The sequence below is a fragment of the Bombus terrestris genome, chromosome 5 (genome assembly GCF_910591885.1).
Source record: "Bombus terrestris chromosome 5, iyBomTerr1.2, whole genome shotgun sequence".
Taxonomy (NCBI): Eukaryota; Metazoa; Arthropoda; class Insecta; order Hymenoptera; family Apidae; genus Bombus; species Bombus terrestris.
In genome coordinates, this window is record NC_063273.1 from 4,849,359 (window position 1) to 4,865,300 (window position 15,942).

Below are 15,942 nucleotides of genomic sequence, written 5' to 3' on the forward strand. Positions count from 1 at the left end.
CGCGTATAATAGAGCGGTTGAGAGAATGCTATGGATGCGCTAGGACGAGACGAGCCGTGGTTAAACGCTAACAATCTCGCTGTACGTTACGTCTTTTGAAATAACCATGAGCTTAATCTTCTTTCATATCGAGGATCGTCGATCATCGGATAACGACGGAAGATCGATCGATGCGTCAGGGCTAATTTTTTCATTTCTCTGCGAGATTAATGTAAGTTTCATTTACGGGAAATTCTCGCCTCGACTCGGGTCAATTACAGTTGATCGCTGGTGGCACAGCGGAAAAATATTTATTGTTCACTACGAGAAAGATAAAGCTCGCGTACGTATTAACGCGTGTCTCGTGTAATTAACGCGCAGCGTTCACGACCACGTCAGGTTTCTCGTTTCAAACGACCGCGTTTCGCTTCGAGACCGACCAATGAAAGTCAACGTCGAACCGAGCACGCGTTTAACGCTGTATACGTGTTTTTATCGCGTTGTTGCGTAGCGAGACCGAGTTCTTTTCGCCGTGAAAACGGAAGAAGAATCACGAGGAGACGCGTGGTTACCGCTCTCGAATTTCCAACTGGTTCGTTTCTCTCGGTTTTACTCGCTCCTCTACAAAGATTAAATACTGTCCAGGCGGTATCACGCGAAAGGCAAATGCGGTTTCGCCGTTCCTATGAGATCACGCTATCCTATAAAGAAGAACAACCAGCGCAGAACGCGAATAAAGCTACCGATTATTCAACTGCGCGATAACGTTTTTTTTTTCTCCTTTTCTGGCCAACTGGTAAAGTTTCTCCGATTCTCATTGCGAAATCGGCCGCAAAAAGGCTGCCTCGACAAAAATCGATATCGAATTCCGAAATGTTCAAACAGAGTGCCTATACAGATATCGTGAATAAGCTGGCAATAAAACGTGAGCTCGGCAAATTTTTTACGACGCTCAAAAGATCCAGGCTATGCGACGTTTCGTTTGAATAATCGGATCTATCGTGGTATCGTATCGTTCCCGTGATGGTCTTTTCCGCGTAAATAACCTACATTGGCGATTCTCCGCGATCCTGCAACGTAGCGGGGGTCAAAGGGAGCGAGGCAAAGTCGGGCCGCGCGCATTAACATTTAATCGGTAAAGTATACCAGGGCGTAATTTCGCATTGACGGCTAGCGTTCCCGACCCCCGGCTTTTCGATTGAATTGCAAATCTTTGCGGGCATGCCGCGAGGACAGAAATGGTAGCAGAAACTTATCGCGCGGCTCGGCGACCCTGGGGCTGGTTAAGAAGCGAGACAGCGCGAGATCGAGGCTCGAGAATCGTAGGGAAAGGACGAGCGAGAGGCGGAGAGAAACGAGACGCGGCGAAAGTTTCTCCCTGAAATCGAACAAACATCGGGATCGCCAAAATTTCAATGGTTGCCTTTTTGTGTGCAGACGGAGACGATATCGGTAACCGATACACTATCCTGGCTTCAAGTATAAATTTCAGACGCTCTAACGATCCAGTAGAAAAACGAAAAAAAAAGAACAAGAAGAGATGAATATTTCATTGAAAATAGAATCACCGAGAGGCAGACGATCTTCTTTTCCCTGTTTAAGGATGATTTACAATTAAATGAAAATTCTAGGCTTGTTGTCCGGGATCGGGATCGTTTGCAGGGCTTTCGCTAGCGTATTGTTAAGGATAAGCCGATCTTCTCGATATTCAATTTATACGCCGCAATGCGTATGATCGATGCGCAGCGTCGATGCAATTCCCATCGAATCTGCATACGGCAGTATTGCTGGCTTCGAATTTCGATGTATTCATCGAACGTCGGGATCGACGATGAGTATTGAATCGTCATCGTATACCTCTGTATTTGTACCATAGTTATCCAGTTTACGATATATATCTGATGCGAAACGGTTTTCGTATCTTTGCTGCGATTCAACGGTACCGTGATTATTTATTTGCAGGGAACAATGGGCGAGGAGTTGCGGAAGGCGAGCGAGAATCATGCAAAAATCCTCGTTCGACGGAACGTAACCGCATTTAATCGGGGTGAATGACAGGAAAGCGTCTCCTCGTCTGAGAGGAGATTGGGCACGACGGAGAGGAGGGGAAAGTGGCTGCAGGGCCAGAGGGAAGGAAATAATCTTTTAAGGCAGCCGAAGAAGTTGCCGCAGTTATAAACAGAAATTTAGATCCAGTTGCCAAAGTAAACACCGGAACCTTGGTAGTTTGGTGCTTCCTCTCCCGTTCCACTTCAGAACGCTTGATCCACCGCACCCTCTGCTCCTCGCTTCTATTTTACCACATCCTTCTCTCTTCCCGCGTCGCGTTCTTCCGAACATAGAACTTTTCACTTAGCTCCCTTCGTCGATAAAAAGTTGCCTGATCTAATAACTGGCGACACCGGTGACTCCGTCAACTCTTCCTTTTCCCCTACTCACCACTACCATCTCCGTAGTACCGCGCTACCTTCTCTCCATTCTTCATTTCCTTTCAAGGTTTTTCGATCGAACTTCCGCCGACGATCTCACGGCGGATTAAATACCAGTTCGAAGAAACGCACCGGTGAATGCGATCTTTACACATCTAAAATTCGAAATCCTGCGAGATGGTTCTGATAAAAAGGTTTGCCTAATGCGAGATACGAGCTGGAGTATTTAATGAATTTCATGTATCTTAGGTTTCACTGGATCAAGAAGGAGACTTTGGGAAAAGCGGAACTGTTGGTTGGCGGGTAGATGTGTCTACGGATAGAAACTTCTCGACCGCTGACCAAGTCCAAAGTTGTTGCCGTGCCTTCAAGAACGTTTCAACAGTTTGCAGCGGCAGATTAAACACACCCGTTACTTTTGCGTATCGCGCGAATAGTTTGCTGGACTTACCGCCCGTTACACGACACGTCAGTGAAGGTGTATCGCCTTCCTCGTAAGGACCTGCCGTTCCGTTTACTATCCTGCCCCACTGATCCAAAATGGTAGGTTGTTCCGGTGGCACTAAAACAGACAAGGATTCTCGATCAGGCCAAGTCAATTTACTAGCACTTGGAAAATAAGCATAAAACTTTTGACATTCATCGTCACGTTGTCGTAATATCGTTCGAATAACCTATTTCGGACACTGGAAAGTTAGGAGTGGCTCGGCAGCAAGTTTCATAGGAGGTTCTTCGAATGGAATTCGTTCCAACTGTAGTTCCAGTGTGCCGTATCGACTCGTGTGTAGGTATGATCGTTTGCGGATTAAGCGCAACGATATTTTTGGCTGGAATATTCGTTCTCGGAGCAGAGTCGGATAAACCAACCTGGATATTTCTCTCGCTTTTTCGTTATTTTGGAAGTTAGCTGCATACGTCCAACGTATTCGATGCTTTATCAGCGAGGTTACGGCGAGCCACACCTACGTTTATTCCTCTTCCTGGCTTTCTGTCTGCCTTTCCGCTATCACCCTATTTAGCCAATGCATCGTTCGTTCGCAGAAGCTTATAGCTTTGCCTATATCGAACAACGTCGCTGCAAACGCTTTGACGGATATAATCGTTAACGATTGGAAACGAATTTCGATCAATTGCAAAACACGAAGATCCGTACGATTAATGGAACGTGTTCGTTTTCATGTGATTTTGATATAACACGGAAATCACTGGCCGATATTGTATATCGTGTATATCGATGTTACCGCGACGATAAAAATGTACGGGCTAAAGCAACGCCGATTCCTCTAGAATTTCGTTCCGTTTCGTTCGATGTCAACGAGTAAATAAAAAACAAAGTATTTGGTAACTTGCGAAACGTACATCGTAGGTTTGCCAGAATGCAGCGATACTGTTTTCACGATCGATGCCAAGATCACAGGCCACTCAAAAAATTGCTTTAAGCGGATATAGGAATGGTTATTCGATTCTGTGATGTCGCGACAGAAAAACTAACGCGAAACGATCGAGTCTTGTCGTAAACTGCGACAAATCCGAAATAACGTTACGGTTCTTGCCTAGCGAGCGTTCGATATATATTCGCCTAAGCTTCTTCCACTCGTTTCACACCGTCGCTCGCTGTACCGTAAATTTTGATCGAAAAATTGCAAATTAAAATGAAATTCACCGACATCGCGTTTTTAACGATACGTTTCATCAAGTTTTCTAGGTATATTTTTCTAATGCCGAGCCTCTTGAAATCAGACAGCTCGCAATTTTTCCCCTCGTAACTCAATTGCCGTCGGATCCAGCCCATTTTAGGCGATCCTTTTTCCAAACCGTTAAAATCCGAGCTTGCAACTTTCCATTTTAATCTTCGGACGGTCTCGATCAAAAATTTCGAAATCGTCGCGATTTAGATTTAACCGTGGAGAGAGATCGTAGTAATATGCGCGAGGTTCCTCGAAATGGAGAATTGCAGGGAAATCGATGAACGGATTGTAAAGCAGCTTAATCAAGCGCTGGGAGATTCGGTAAATTCAATTCCCTGGCAACTCCATCGAAAACTCGTTTCTATGACCGCAATGAAATTTTATCTCTGCTTTGGCCTGCACTGCCTAGGCACTGGTACGTACGTGTAAAGTATTCACGAGAATTTATGGTCGCTTTTCAATCCATAATTGCCGATATCGATGAAAACAGGGCGCCGTTCATTCTGGCCATGCGTGTCAGCCTGCCAATCGATTGATTGATCACGATTTCGTCCTTCGAACGGATATCGAATTCCAGGTAATCCTCGTTCGATGTCTGGATCGAGATTCTATCGAAAATAAAAATTTCAGATATTTCGAATAGACCGGTCACGCGATATAGCAACATTTTTATATATACATAGACAGGGTGTCGAATTTTCATACAGAGATGAATATATCGAAAGAGAACATTACCGGGATGAGTATTACGTAACAAAATTTACCAGAGAAATTAAGGTTGATCTCCGATCCAATTAACCGATTCGATCGTATGCCTCATCCGATTAGCGATATGAGAGATATTAAACGTTGCCCAAGAATTCCAGCAATAGACCCGGTTCTCTTTCGAAATTGAAAAGGTACTAGACTCGATCGCGACGCTGTCTGCATCTTTCCATTAACCGAGCAGATAAATTTGCAGATTCAGTTGTCTGAATGTAATGGCGATTTGTAACAGAGATGAAAGAAGAATTCCTGATTCTCGTGGAAACGAATCGAAACTACATAAATAGGTTTGGAGAGCGCGCGAGATCCATAGACTGTAGACGATGATTTAAACGAAGCGAAGCACGGTTGGTGCGCCTCGCACTCGATAACGGTTGACTTTCAATGCCAATACAGAGAATATCCAGACGTTCGCGGTGCTGGAAGAGATCGTAGCGGGTCGAGTAGCGAGGAGAGCAAAGTGGTGCCGGGAGATGGAGGTTGTAATGGCAATTACCAGTGGTAATCAATGGACCTCGCTCAGACCACGCCGATAATTTCAGGGCTGGCTGGAAAATAGGCACCCCTATGTAGCATAGCTGCGCATATATCTGAGGCTGCCTCGCTTTACGCGTATCCACCGTTACCAGCGATGGTCATCCAATTCTCTCTGTTGCAAGCTGTCGAGCAATTTAGTCGCGCGCAGCTTCCTACCACCTCGAGTGTCGACTTCAATTTTAAACATCGCCAATGTACATTCTCTATATTTCCATATGAGAAATTCACTCGCTATGACGCGCATAGACAGTAATAACTGTAGAAGCTTTTAGATAGACGCCAAGTTCAAGATGATTAAATAGAATTAATCGATTGAAACGCATAACGTACGCGTACCTGTAAAATCTCTATGGATGTTTTAATTTCGACCGATTTGTATCGGAGATACGAAACTGAAATAACTTGGGATAGTCGGTACGGTCGGTAGACGTACGAGCAAAAAATGGTTAGTTCGTGTACGAAGGTGGAGAAATGAAGGGACGTTGGAGGTGGTGCACACGGTGGCCGCAATTTTAATCGAGTTAATTACAAACCACTGTGTACACGCACCCAGAGCCTGCGCACGCGTTTATCCGAGATGGTTCTGAGAAACTATCGCCCAACTATCCTAACCGAGGGAAATGTTGGCGAAACGTGGACAATCGGGCGACACCTCTTCCTTTTTCCGGTTAGCGGGGCGCGATTGTTACTTGTAGTTGGGAAATTGCGCCGAAGGCTGGATCCCGTAACGAGAGAAGCCAGTGTAACGGGAGAAAATTAGCAACGACGAATGAAACATTTATTTCAGAAGGGTATTGAGTTTCCGAATTCACAAGCGAGGAAATGCAACGCTACGTAACCGCACACAAAACGCTCAGCTTTTTATTTCGCCATGGCGGTCGTTCGATTTCGAACAATGCGACTCGCAGGATCGCACGATGAGCTTCAAACTGGAAAGTAAAGTACGTTCTCTCTTTAATTTGCCAAACTTTAATACATCCGCGAATTTTTATCCGAAACGTTGTACTCGTATTATCCGAATCGGAGAGACGCGACGGATTAAAACATGGCGAAAAACTGTCGTTCAAGCCGACTAAACGACGCAACGCGATGACAGCAAGTTGTAATTTCTGTATACGCGCGAATCGTTTCACGGTGTGATAATTAAAAATATTCTGAACGCATTCGGAGGGATTTATTTGGAAATTCGCGTTTGGAAAATTGAATACGATCGAAATAGGAGGGAGCGGCTGTGAGAATATCATGGCGATACGTTGGAGCGCGAGTTGGATTTGTTTTGATACTAGTTACGCGATCATGGATATGAGGGATTACCCGTTAAATAGATTCGTCCGATCGAGCTCCGTTATAATAATTCAAAACGTTCGTTACCACGATACTCGCGTATACACGATGTCCAGTGATCTACGGGAATTATAGCTGCTCGATTTAACATCATAATTCTTACATTGTTATGGAAATTTCCTTTAACTCGACTAATTACCGAAACATCGAACCTCTCGTTTCCGCGGTCGATACGCGGCGAATGAATCAGCGAAATAGCGATCGCGCTTGGACGCGTCGACATTGTTCATTGAGATCGACGAACGAGGATGGATCGTTGCGTTGCCAGAATTTCCCATCGCGTCGCATCGCGTCGCTTCGTATGGAGACGAAAAACCTGCGAATTACACGGCATCGTCTGAGCGCCTAACCGAGAGAAAAGCAATTGCCGCTTACAAAGGAAACGAGGCGTACGCGCGTGTACGCCAACACGCAGTGAGATATAACGTTAAACTCGAACTGTTATAATATATTAGTTGGATCGATGCCTCGCATTACCATACGTTTCACAGTGGATTCGCGTGATGGAAGTCTTCGCGTCAATTGCCAGACCCTATTGAGAGAAATACCGTGGCGCATCGATGGTAGGAGCCACTATTAAGTCAGACAACTGGGAAGCGTGTTAAATTTCAAGGGAATGGTTCCCCAATAGTAATAGCCGAGTGGTGTCAGACGAGCAGAAACATTATCGTAAGTGGCGAGAGAGAGAGAGAGAGAGAGAGAGAGGGAGGAAGAGAGAGAGAGAGAGAGAGTCTCGTGGTCGGACAGCACAGCTTTAAGATCCGCCGGAGTAGAAATTGGAGTAGATTCTCTCTCTGGCTCATCGACACGCAGACCTCTCTCGTAGACCTCCGCTCCATTGATCTCCGGCTTTGATCAACCCCGTAAACGGCCCGGTTACCGCTGGGTAGGCTTTTTAAATATTTAAGGACCTATCCAGATTAAATGGACGCCTCGTATTCGTTACGCTCCAATTAATTCTCGGCTGCGACACTTTTTAAATTCTGGCGCCGATCTGTCAAAGTGACTTTTCGGTTTAAAATAATCTAGCGAAAGCCCGTTCGGTCGCGCAGCTAAGAAATCGACGGAAATCGTTGGTCTGATGCGAACGACCCACTGACCTAGCCGAGAATGGAGCAGATTGCTCGCAGTTATCGGGATCCCCGACTCGTTTCCCGCAGGCTAGATCGCACCTTCAGATGGCATTCGCAAACGAAATTGCATGTCACGAAAAAATTCGCTTATTATTCCGCTCTCGGATTCTCCGACAACGATATCGCCACATTTTTGCCCCAGATTAATCTTGCTTACTCGCTTCCTTTCGTTTCTGTGTGGCAACTTTCCTACCATTCGATCCGAACGAGATCCATTAGACGGTCGAGATCGATAGCCGACTATCAAATACGTATTATCGCTCTTGTATCAATTAAAATGTTTTCTTTTTCATTATTCATCGACGCGGCGAGAACAGTTTACGATTTATGGAATAGACTTCCGCGCATAATAATTACCATTGGCCGCCCGCTCGAACAATTCTTTATTTGCATTTTTATTGTTCTCCAGTATCTGAAAACTCGACCAACAAACAAATGCGCGGTTAAATAAACACTTTAATAAATTCTCCGACGCTCTCGCGCCTCCTCCTCCACTACCGCAAAATATTTTTCCATCTACCGACCGATGCGATAAAGTCTCCAGCCAGGGTTTCGATCAACGTCGTCGGAAGCTTATCTCTCGGTCCTCTAACCTTCGGTCCTCTTTCTCTTCTTATTTTTTGCGCTACCGTTAATCCGCCTCCAGAACAGCTAGCTGGCTGGTGCATTCGACTGAAGAGAATAGCCAAGATTCAACTGTGCATACAAAAGGTAAATTGTTATTGACAAGAATATCATTGTCCATGCCGTGACGTTCCGTATTGGTTAAGGCGACAGCGATTTCTACGCTACAACCAGATAAATCGATTCTCGAACAATTACCACCCTTGTAGTACACAGCGTCTAGCGGTTAGGTACGTCGACAGAAGCCACGCCATTCTGCCACGACTTCTACGCTCTGCCTTCTTCCTCCTCTCTACTGCCTCTCTCGTTTCCCTTTTTCGAGTCGAGTATCTCCTCCGCCGTTCGCCGTCTTTCTTCCCAGCTTTTCATCCTTTTTTTCTGTCTGCGGCAATCTTGGATTATCCTCTCGCGCGACGATCTCCAAAGGAACGAGCACGAACACTCCCGGGAAAAGGGGTCCCAGAGACGCGCGGAAATTCTGCCTCCACCGGAGGGAAAATCATTCGCTCTGGTGTATACATACCTTCGCGAATGGATAGATGAAAATACACGAATATCCGTACTCGGTCTGGTCCTACGATTAACGTATTCCTTTTCACGGGAAATCCGCCGCGTTATGGCAGCGACCGGAACAATTAGATTGTAAAGTCGTCGCGAGAAATTGTTCGCGGGAATGAATGCGTTTTACGTTAAGTATACTTTAATCCCCAGGGCAACGTCGTATTGCTCCGAAATATACGTATGCATGCGCGACCAAACTTGAAAAAAGAAAGAAAACTATAAAACGTAGGAAAGTAGGATGATTCAGGCCGATAACAATTTTTGCGTTTGCCTCTTGATAGCATCGGGAGAACTCGTCGCGCGTCACGTTAGACTTTCGTAGTTGGCGTAGATGCAAAGCACGTTAGCGAGAAAAGCGGAAAGTTACAAGTAGCGAAACTTTAGCAGAGTCGGTTGGTCAACTTGCGAGTCTTCGTTAACGACATTCTTTCCTCCTCGATTAATAATTACCTTCACGTGGATGTTTGAGCGGCGACGTGCTGAAATTTCGCTCTGGCTGACGTTCGGCAAACGTCCATGCCGAAAACTTCTCGTCGACGTTGAAATTTTCGAAAAATTCGCTCGACTAACGAAACTCGGTATTTTCGGGATTTTTGTCAGATTTTCCGCGATTTATAACAGTCGAACGAGCCAACGAACCGAACGCCTAGAAGAATTAGCTTCTAATGGATTACATCCTTTGGGAAGCAACGTTCGAGTTAAAATCCATCATCTCGCGGGTACTATTAAACCGTCTGAAGATTTTCGTCTTTGAAGGATGTGCTATATATATGCGGGTGTATACATAGTCTGTCACGGCACGACAAGACATAGTACGATACCTCGTTCTTGGATTTCAATAAAAATGTCAAATTTTATTTTCAAATTCGTCGACGGGAACGTCGTCCCATCGTTCATGTTCCTTGTCAGCCTCGAGCTCGTCGTTCTCCGCGAACTAGATCCTCTTTCGTCCCGCTCTCTCTCTCTCTTCCTTTTCACTCCCCTTCTCGACGTTAACAGCTCGCAGCTAGCGTCGTTCGAGTCGATAGCGAGAACGTAGTTCTCCATGAGAATTCCAGCTCGAATCCGTCACCACGATGCGACATCGAGTTGTGGTTTACCTCCGACTGTATCATCGGACGATCGATAAAAATAATAAGGAAGATCGTATCGAGAAGGACGTCTGCCGTTTCCTTTCCAATTTGTTTCGTCTGCTCGATATGCCGTTGTTCGATCGTTAATCAAACTGTTCAAGGCGTTCCGGTTGAACCGGACCAGCGAAGCGGTGTAACGATGTCCGTTCGGAATATCCGGACGACAAAGCGGATGCGAAGCCCGAAAGAAACAGCGTGTACGGAGTTTTCAATGGCAAGAGGTGGACTGGACTGGTTGGTCACGAGGTCGTGAATTAATTTGCACCATCGTCCATTTCATCCTCCCTTGCCGTCGTCGAAAAGTTAAATTCACGAATCGCGCGAACTACACGAGTTTCCACTACCCTCCGAAAATTCAAACTGAACCGTTGGTGTACGGCCGTGCCATTCGTTCGTCGAGAGATCGTGGTGCGGTTTTAAAATACTTGACCACGCTCCAATGGAACTCGTCGGAATGGCCAACATGCAAGATGTCGCGCTGGACAAACGCGAAAGGTCGTAGATAAAACCGTTTACTTTTGCATTCCGTTGGAAAATGTTGTATAGTTGAGTTACTCGAGGAATAGAAAGTGCCATTGACGAAGGTATTTCGGCTATTGCCGAAATGGCAATGACGACGCAAGATATTCATCCGCGTTATTCTCCGTTTCGTCTCGCAAGCTCCTAGGCGAAGCGGAGGAAAGTACTACGGTCGTGGCTGTCTCTGAAAGGAGCAAAAAGAGACGAGGGAAGACTGAGAGCAAACCGGTAAAAAAAGAAGGAAAGCTGGCTAGCGAGCTGTTTCAGCTTCTAGCTGCTGCCCCGTTCTCATCTTCTCCGCTGTTCCGGACGATTTGAATAAGCCTCGTAAGCCTGAAGCTCCGGGCGAGTTGAAAAGCCGCGCGATGTTTGCCGAATGCCACTTCGTATGCCGGCAACGCAGAACCAGGGACATTTTTAAGCGCGTGTGAGCATTTTTCATGCGTACCTCGCGTACCGATGTCATGCGACACGTCATCACAGCATAGTTTACCCGTGTTTCTACGGAGAAAAGATCGGAACAAGGAAGCACTGCTTGACCAAACAAGTCGGTACACACCGTCGTCATCTTCTCCTTTTCTTTCTTTTCTTTTCTTTTTTTTTCTTTTTTGGTGTATGTCAAAACCGAGCGACTACCGAGATTAATTTCTTCGGTGTTTCTTTCGAGAGTTTACGAAAATTCCGTTTTACGCCGTCGGCAAGACCGACGCGAATACAACGAACTTGGAACGCTTCAGCAGGGAGTTTCATTCAATTTGTATATTTCGAGTTAGTTCTTAACGCAATCCACAGTTTTTACTTTACCGTTTGTTTCGCAATTAAATCGAAATTTATGAATTTTAATTTCGTCTCCGATCCGAATCGGACGAACAATTTTGTAACTGGTTCAGACGATAAATAAATACGAATCCGACGAGATCCTTTCGCAACGTCAACGATGGTCTTTGTCTCTTCCAGTAGCTCATCCCGTAGCCATCTTTCCGCTCCATCGTCTCCCTTTTTACCTCGATTCGACCTGCTTTCCTGACGATGACCGTTCCATTACTCGGTAGTACGCCAAAAGCTGCTTGTTAAATTTTTACGGCCAGCAGTTTCCTCGAGGACGACTCGCGAACAGCCGTGTTATTCTTTAACATTGTCTAGACGAAAATGAAATATTTAGGGCGACTTGTAAATTAAATCGATAACATTAGTTGGCGGAAATGATTAATTTCCGAAGCGTATCGGTCGGGACCATGTTCCGAAAACGGAAGAAAGTTAGTTGTTCGACACGACGCGACGCTACGGGAACAAAAAGGTCTTACGAAGAGCGGGCGACTAGAAAAGAAAGGAGATCTTGGGGGTGGTAGGTCGTAAGACGAGGAAGAAGAGGTCAACGAACAAAAGGCTTTCTTGTTTGACAGGGTATAAAAGGCAAGATGGCTAGGAATTCTCGATGACTAGGAAGAAGACTCGCGTTGCCTTTCATCTTTCCGCGGCTGCAGCTTACGTCTTTTGGATGCGGACGCGGTCTTAGTAGAGCGCTCGGAACAACGTTGATTAGCCGGAATTCTGTGAAAGGAGAGACGACGTCGACGACGAGGACGATTTCACGGCACAGAGAGGAGAGGTGGATTTTGTCGGGAATTCTGCCATGTCTCGTGCACGCTTCCGCCAATTCGTATATTCTTTTCGACGAGCGATCGTTCCCGTACCGGCAGCCGATAAGTCAAAACGGCGGACGTTTTAATTATAGAGAGGCCGGATATTGCAAGGCACACGGAAACGAAGCTAACGCTACGGATCCTCGTTAATTTCGACTTATTCTTTTCCTCCCATCTGAGCCGCTTTCTTTTACCTTCTTTTCCGACCGAACGAAATGGGATCCGGTACGTTCTGCGTTTTTATCGAGACCAGAGATTGAATTATGATCACCGTGTGGTATCGCTGGCCGATTAATCTTCGATTAACGCGCCAAATTCGATCATTAAGGGACGCACTAACAGGTCCGAAAGAATCGTAAAATATGATCGGTCTTTTTCTATCGTTTCGACGCGGTGCCTGGCTTTGCCGCAGCGTCCCAGAAAAACTATCTTTGACGGTAAAAGTAAATAATTAATATCTCGAAGATAGCCGATTCGCGGAAAATTTGATGCCACGGTTCGTTGTATGATTCCCGGCGAAACAGCTCTATTCTTGGCGGGCTTATTTTTCTCGTGGCAGCGAGACCTCGATCGACCGATCGTTCTTTAATTACAGTGGCGTGCATTCGTATAAAAGTTCGACTAACTTGGAAGGCCAGCGGCCCGCAGATTTCGATCCAAGTGTTTAATAGTTGATCGGCAAACAGCTGTCCTTCGATTCCCTGATAACTCGTTAACCGAGACGATACGGTGCCTCGACGTTTCGCGGTCCTTTATCGACCTGGAATATCCGGAACCGTGAGAAAACGAGTTCGCGTTACCTCCAACTCGACGCTCGCCTCTATAAATCACCACGAATCGCTTAACACGCCATCTTTGCCTCGGCGTTTGACCCCTTCCGAACATAGATGGGATAAAGGCGAGGAAGAAAGCGGCGGTGTGGGAGGGAAGAGAGTTACAGGTCGAAAAACAAGGAAGAATTTTTGCTGACAGGGTGATGGTCGCGATCTATGCGATCTATAGAGGTTTTTCAATTTCGAAAAAGTCCCTCGTTCCCCTCCAGTTTTCGCTGGCGGTGGATGGTGACGCAACAGACATTTCTCGAGAGAAACGTTATCCGACGCCATACGTCGTCCGGATAATGCAAAGGGAAGCAAGGGTCGGTAAGAATAATGCGGGTGTTTCCAGAAGTCGTCGACGAGCTAGCGAGCGAGCGAGCGAGCGAGCGAAATGGATTTTCGCGAGTTTCCATGGGATATGGGTTATGGGTCTGCGAAAGGAATGAGAGAGCGGGGATACGGTCGGGAAACGGTTCGGGGATACGAAACGACGGGCGAAAAAGTGGCCGCGATTCGTATAAAGTGATTTTAAGTGAGAGCCAGCTCGCCATTTCTCCCGGCAAAAGTTCGCCCCGTTGAGATATGGCTGCAAATATTAAAATCTGCTGGCCGGTCGTCAGATTTCTAGCTTTGCCTCACCCCGTGAATCAGTGGTTGCCATTCCTCTACCAGCCAGACTACATAACGATTTCTCGTCTCGTTTCCGTTTCCTTTTCATCGATTTCTCCTTCGAAAGACGCGACCCATCGCGTCGCGCGCGCTTTATTTCGGCGAGTACGTCTTCAACCGGAAATCGAAGATTACTTGCTAGGAGAAATAATTCTTCGGTTGGCCGAGCGATCGATACACCACAGGGGTAACTTACGCTGTGTCCTCGCCGCGATAAACGTTTCGACGTCTTCTCGTTCGTTTCTTATTTTTCCACGACCGATAGAGATATCGGCGATTCTTGCTTTTGCAGGAAGCGGAAGCGCGTATTGAAAGTCACTGCGAGGAAAGTTGGTGGGCACGTGCGACGATATCGATAGGAGTTGGGGAATAGATGTGGCGAAGAGTGCCAGAGGAAGAATGGCCAAGCAGTTTTCACAGTAAGAAACTTGTTAGATCAGACGTATTAGCAGATTCGAAGATATATCGCGTCCCGCTGAAGTGCTGCAATCGCGAACTCCTGCGAACCGCTTTCCGATCGTAATATTCCGAGAAACCCGAGTCAGGAATAAACTGTGATATTTCGGCAAATTACGAATCCGTATTTATTACGACCGAAACAGGATTTTCTCCGGTGTTGTCGCTGTCGCTGTCACCGTTGTTGCGCCAACAACTTTGAACCTCTTCGTAATTAACGAATACTTTGGCTTGCAAATTGCTACACCGACGACGGTAAAATATTTGCGTAGCATTGTTAACGTCGCGACTAAAAAGTTAAAATAGCTTGGAATTCGCGCAGGGAGAAGGACTTTCTCCTTTTGGGCCAGTACGCTGAAACGCCGACAGGATTGAATCGGAACGTATTTGGTCTTGGATAAGGACGTATTCGAAGTTTGTTGAAAGCACACTTTGAACTTTATATCCGAAGGATTCGTACTTGGAGACATTTACGGGGCAGCTGTAGACTCCTCGCTAAGAATCTTGTTAGACTCGGAACTTTGTAAACGCCTTGCATCCGTGCGGATTGTGCTCGACTGTGTCAGCTCTGGTACCTAAGGTTCGTTTGGACCTTCGAAACTCGACCGTTACCGCGAGAATACGATCAGAATGGGTCAGTCCCTTTCCAAGCACGACATCCTATTGCAGTTGATAATTTCAGGATATAAAAGCCATATAGAACCGGACGAGCGACGCGGTGATGATCAAAAAGGCTGGTGATTGTTGGCGAGCATGGAACAGGCGACAGGTTTCGAAGAAGAGAGGATCAGAGGACGGAAGAATTTCGAACGGTAACGTGGCTTTCGAGCGGAGACAGAGTCGGATGCGTTCTCGTAGAAGACGGTATCCTCGGTGAAATATTCGTCGACAGCAGTACGGCGAAGAAAATTTTGTGTACTTATTGAGTTATGTACCCGCTCCACGTTCGTCGGATGTATCGGGCCAATTTAGGCGTCTGCAGTCAGATCGCCGCGTAGGAGGGACTGAAACGGGGCCAGAACGGGGCGGAACATGGAAGAGCCGATTTCTACGTCAATATTTGCGAAACATTACGCTACGACGACGTAGCATATATTCGCCAACCGACACACGTACGAATCTCGATGTGCCGGTGCATCCGCGAGCCTCGCCTGCCTTCCGGAACAACTTTCTCTCCAGTCGATGCAACAACGAATCGCGCATTCCGCATTATCGAATCATGAGCTGTGGCTAGAATCCGTCCGATAAAATCTGCATTCCGTCTGGTATTCGTGCGCGATGCGTTCCGACGTATCGATCGTTCCGATAATCCTACGATGACCAAACGTTACGAACCAATTTCTCGATCGACGTTCAACGCCCGTCAATGACGGTTCCAGTTAGTCGATCGAAATTTTCTAATTCTGCACCGAGAAATCAATATTCGAACGAACGATCGATAATGTTTTTTAATCTCGAGATTGGATCGTTTTATCCGTCGATCGAAGAGCCTATGTACCTGGCTATGCGATCGATTCTGGACGATCGATGACGGTCATTAATCTTCGGGACATTCATTTAACTGCAGAAGGGTTTCTTCCCCCTCGTTCAATTTCCCACTAATTACATTCGTATTCGAGAGCGGAACTGGTCGTGGCACCGGTT

At 46.3% G+C, this 15,942-nt stretch overlaps 1 protein-coding gene across 5 annotated transcripts in view; it reads right to left on the reverse strand.

Moving 5' to 3' along the window:
- LOC100644170 (nephrin) overlaps positions 1–15,942 on the reverse strand; it is a 253,734-nt gene that overhangs the window by 50,151 nt on the left and 187,641 nt on the right. For all 5 annotated transcript variants that reach the window (XM_048405776.1, XM_048405777.1, XM_048405779.1 and 2 more), the window contains one exon: positions 2,860–2,970. In XM_048405776.1, the coding sequence (XP_048261733.1) occupies positions 2,860–2,970 (111 nt within the window). The remainder of the gene's footprint in view (positions 1–2,859; positions 2,971–15,942) is intronic.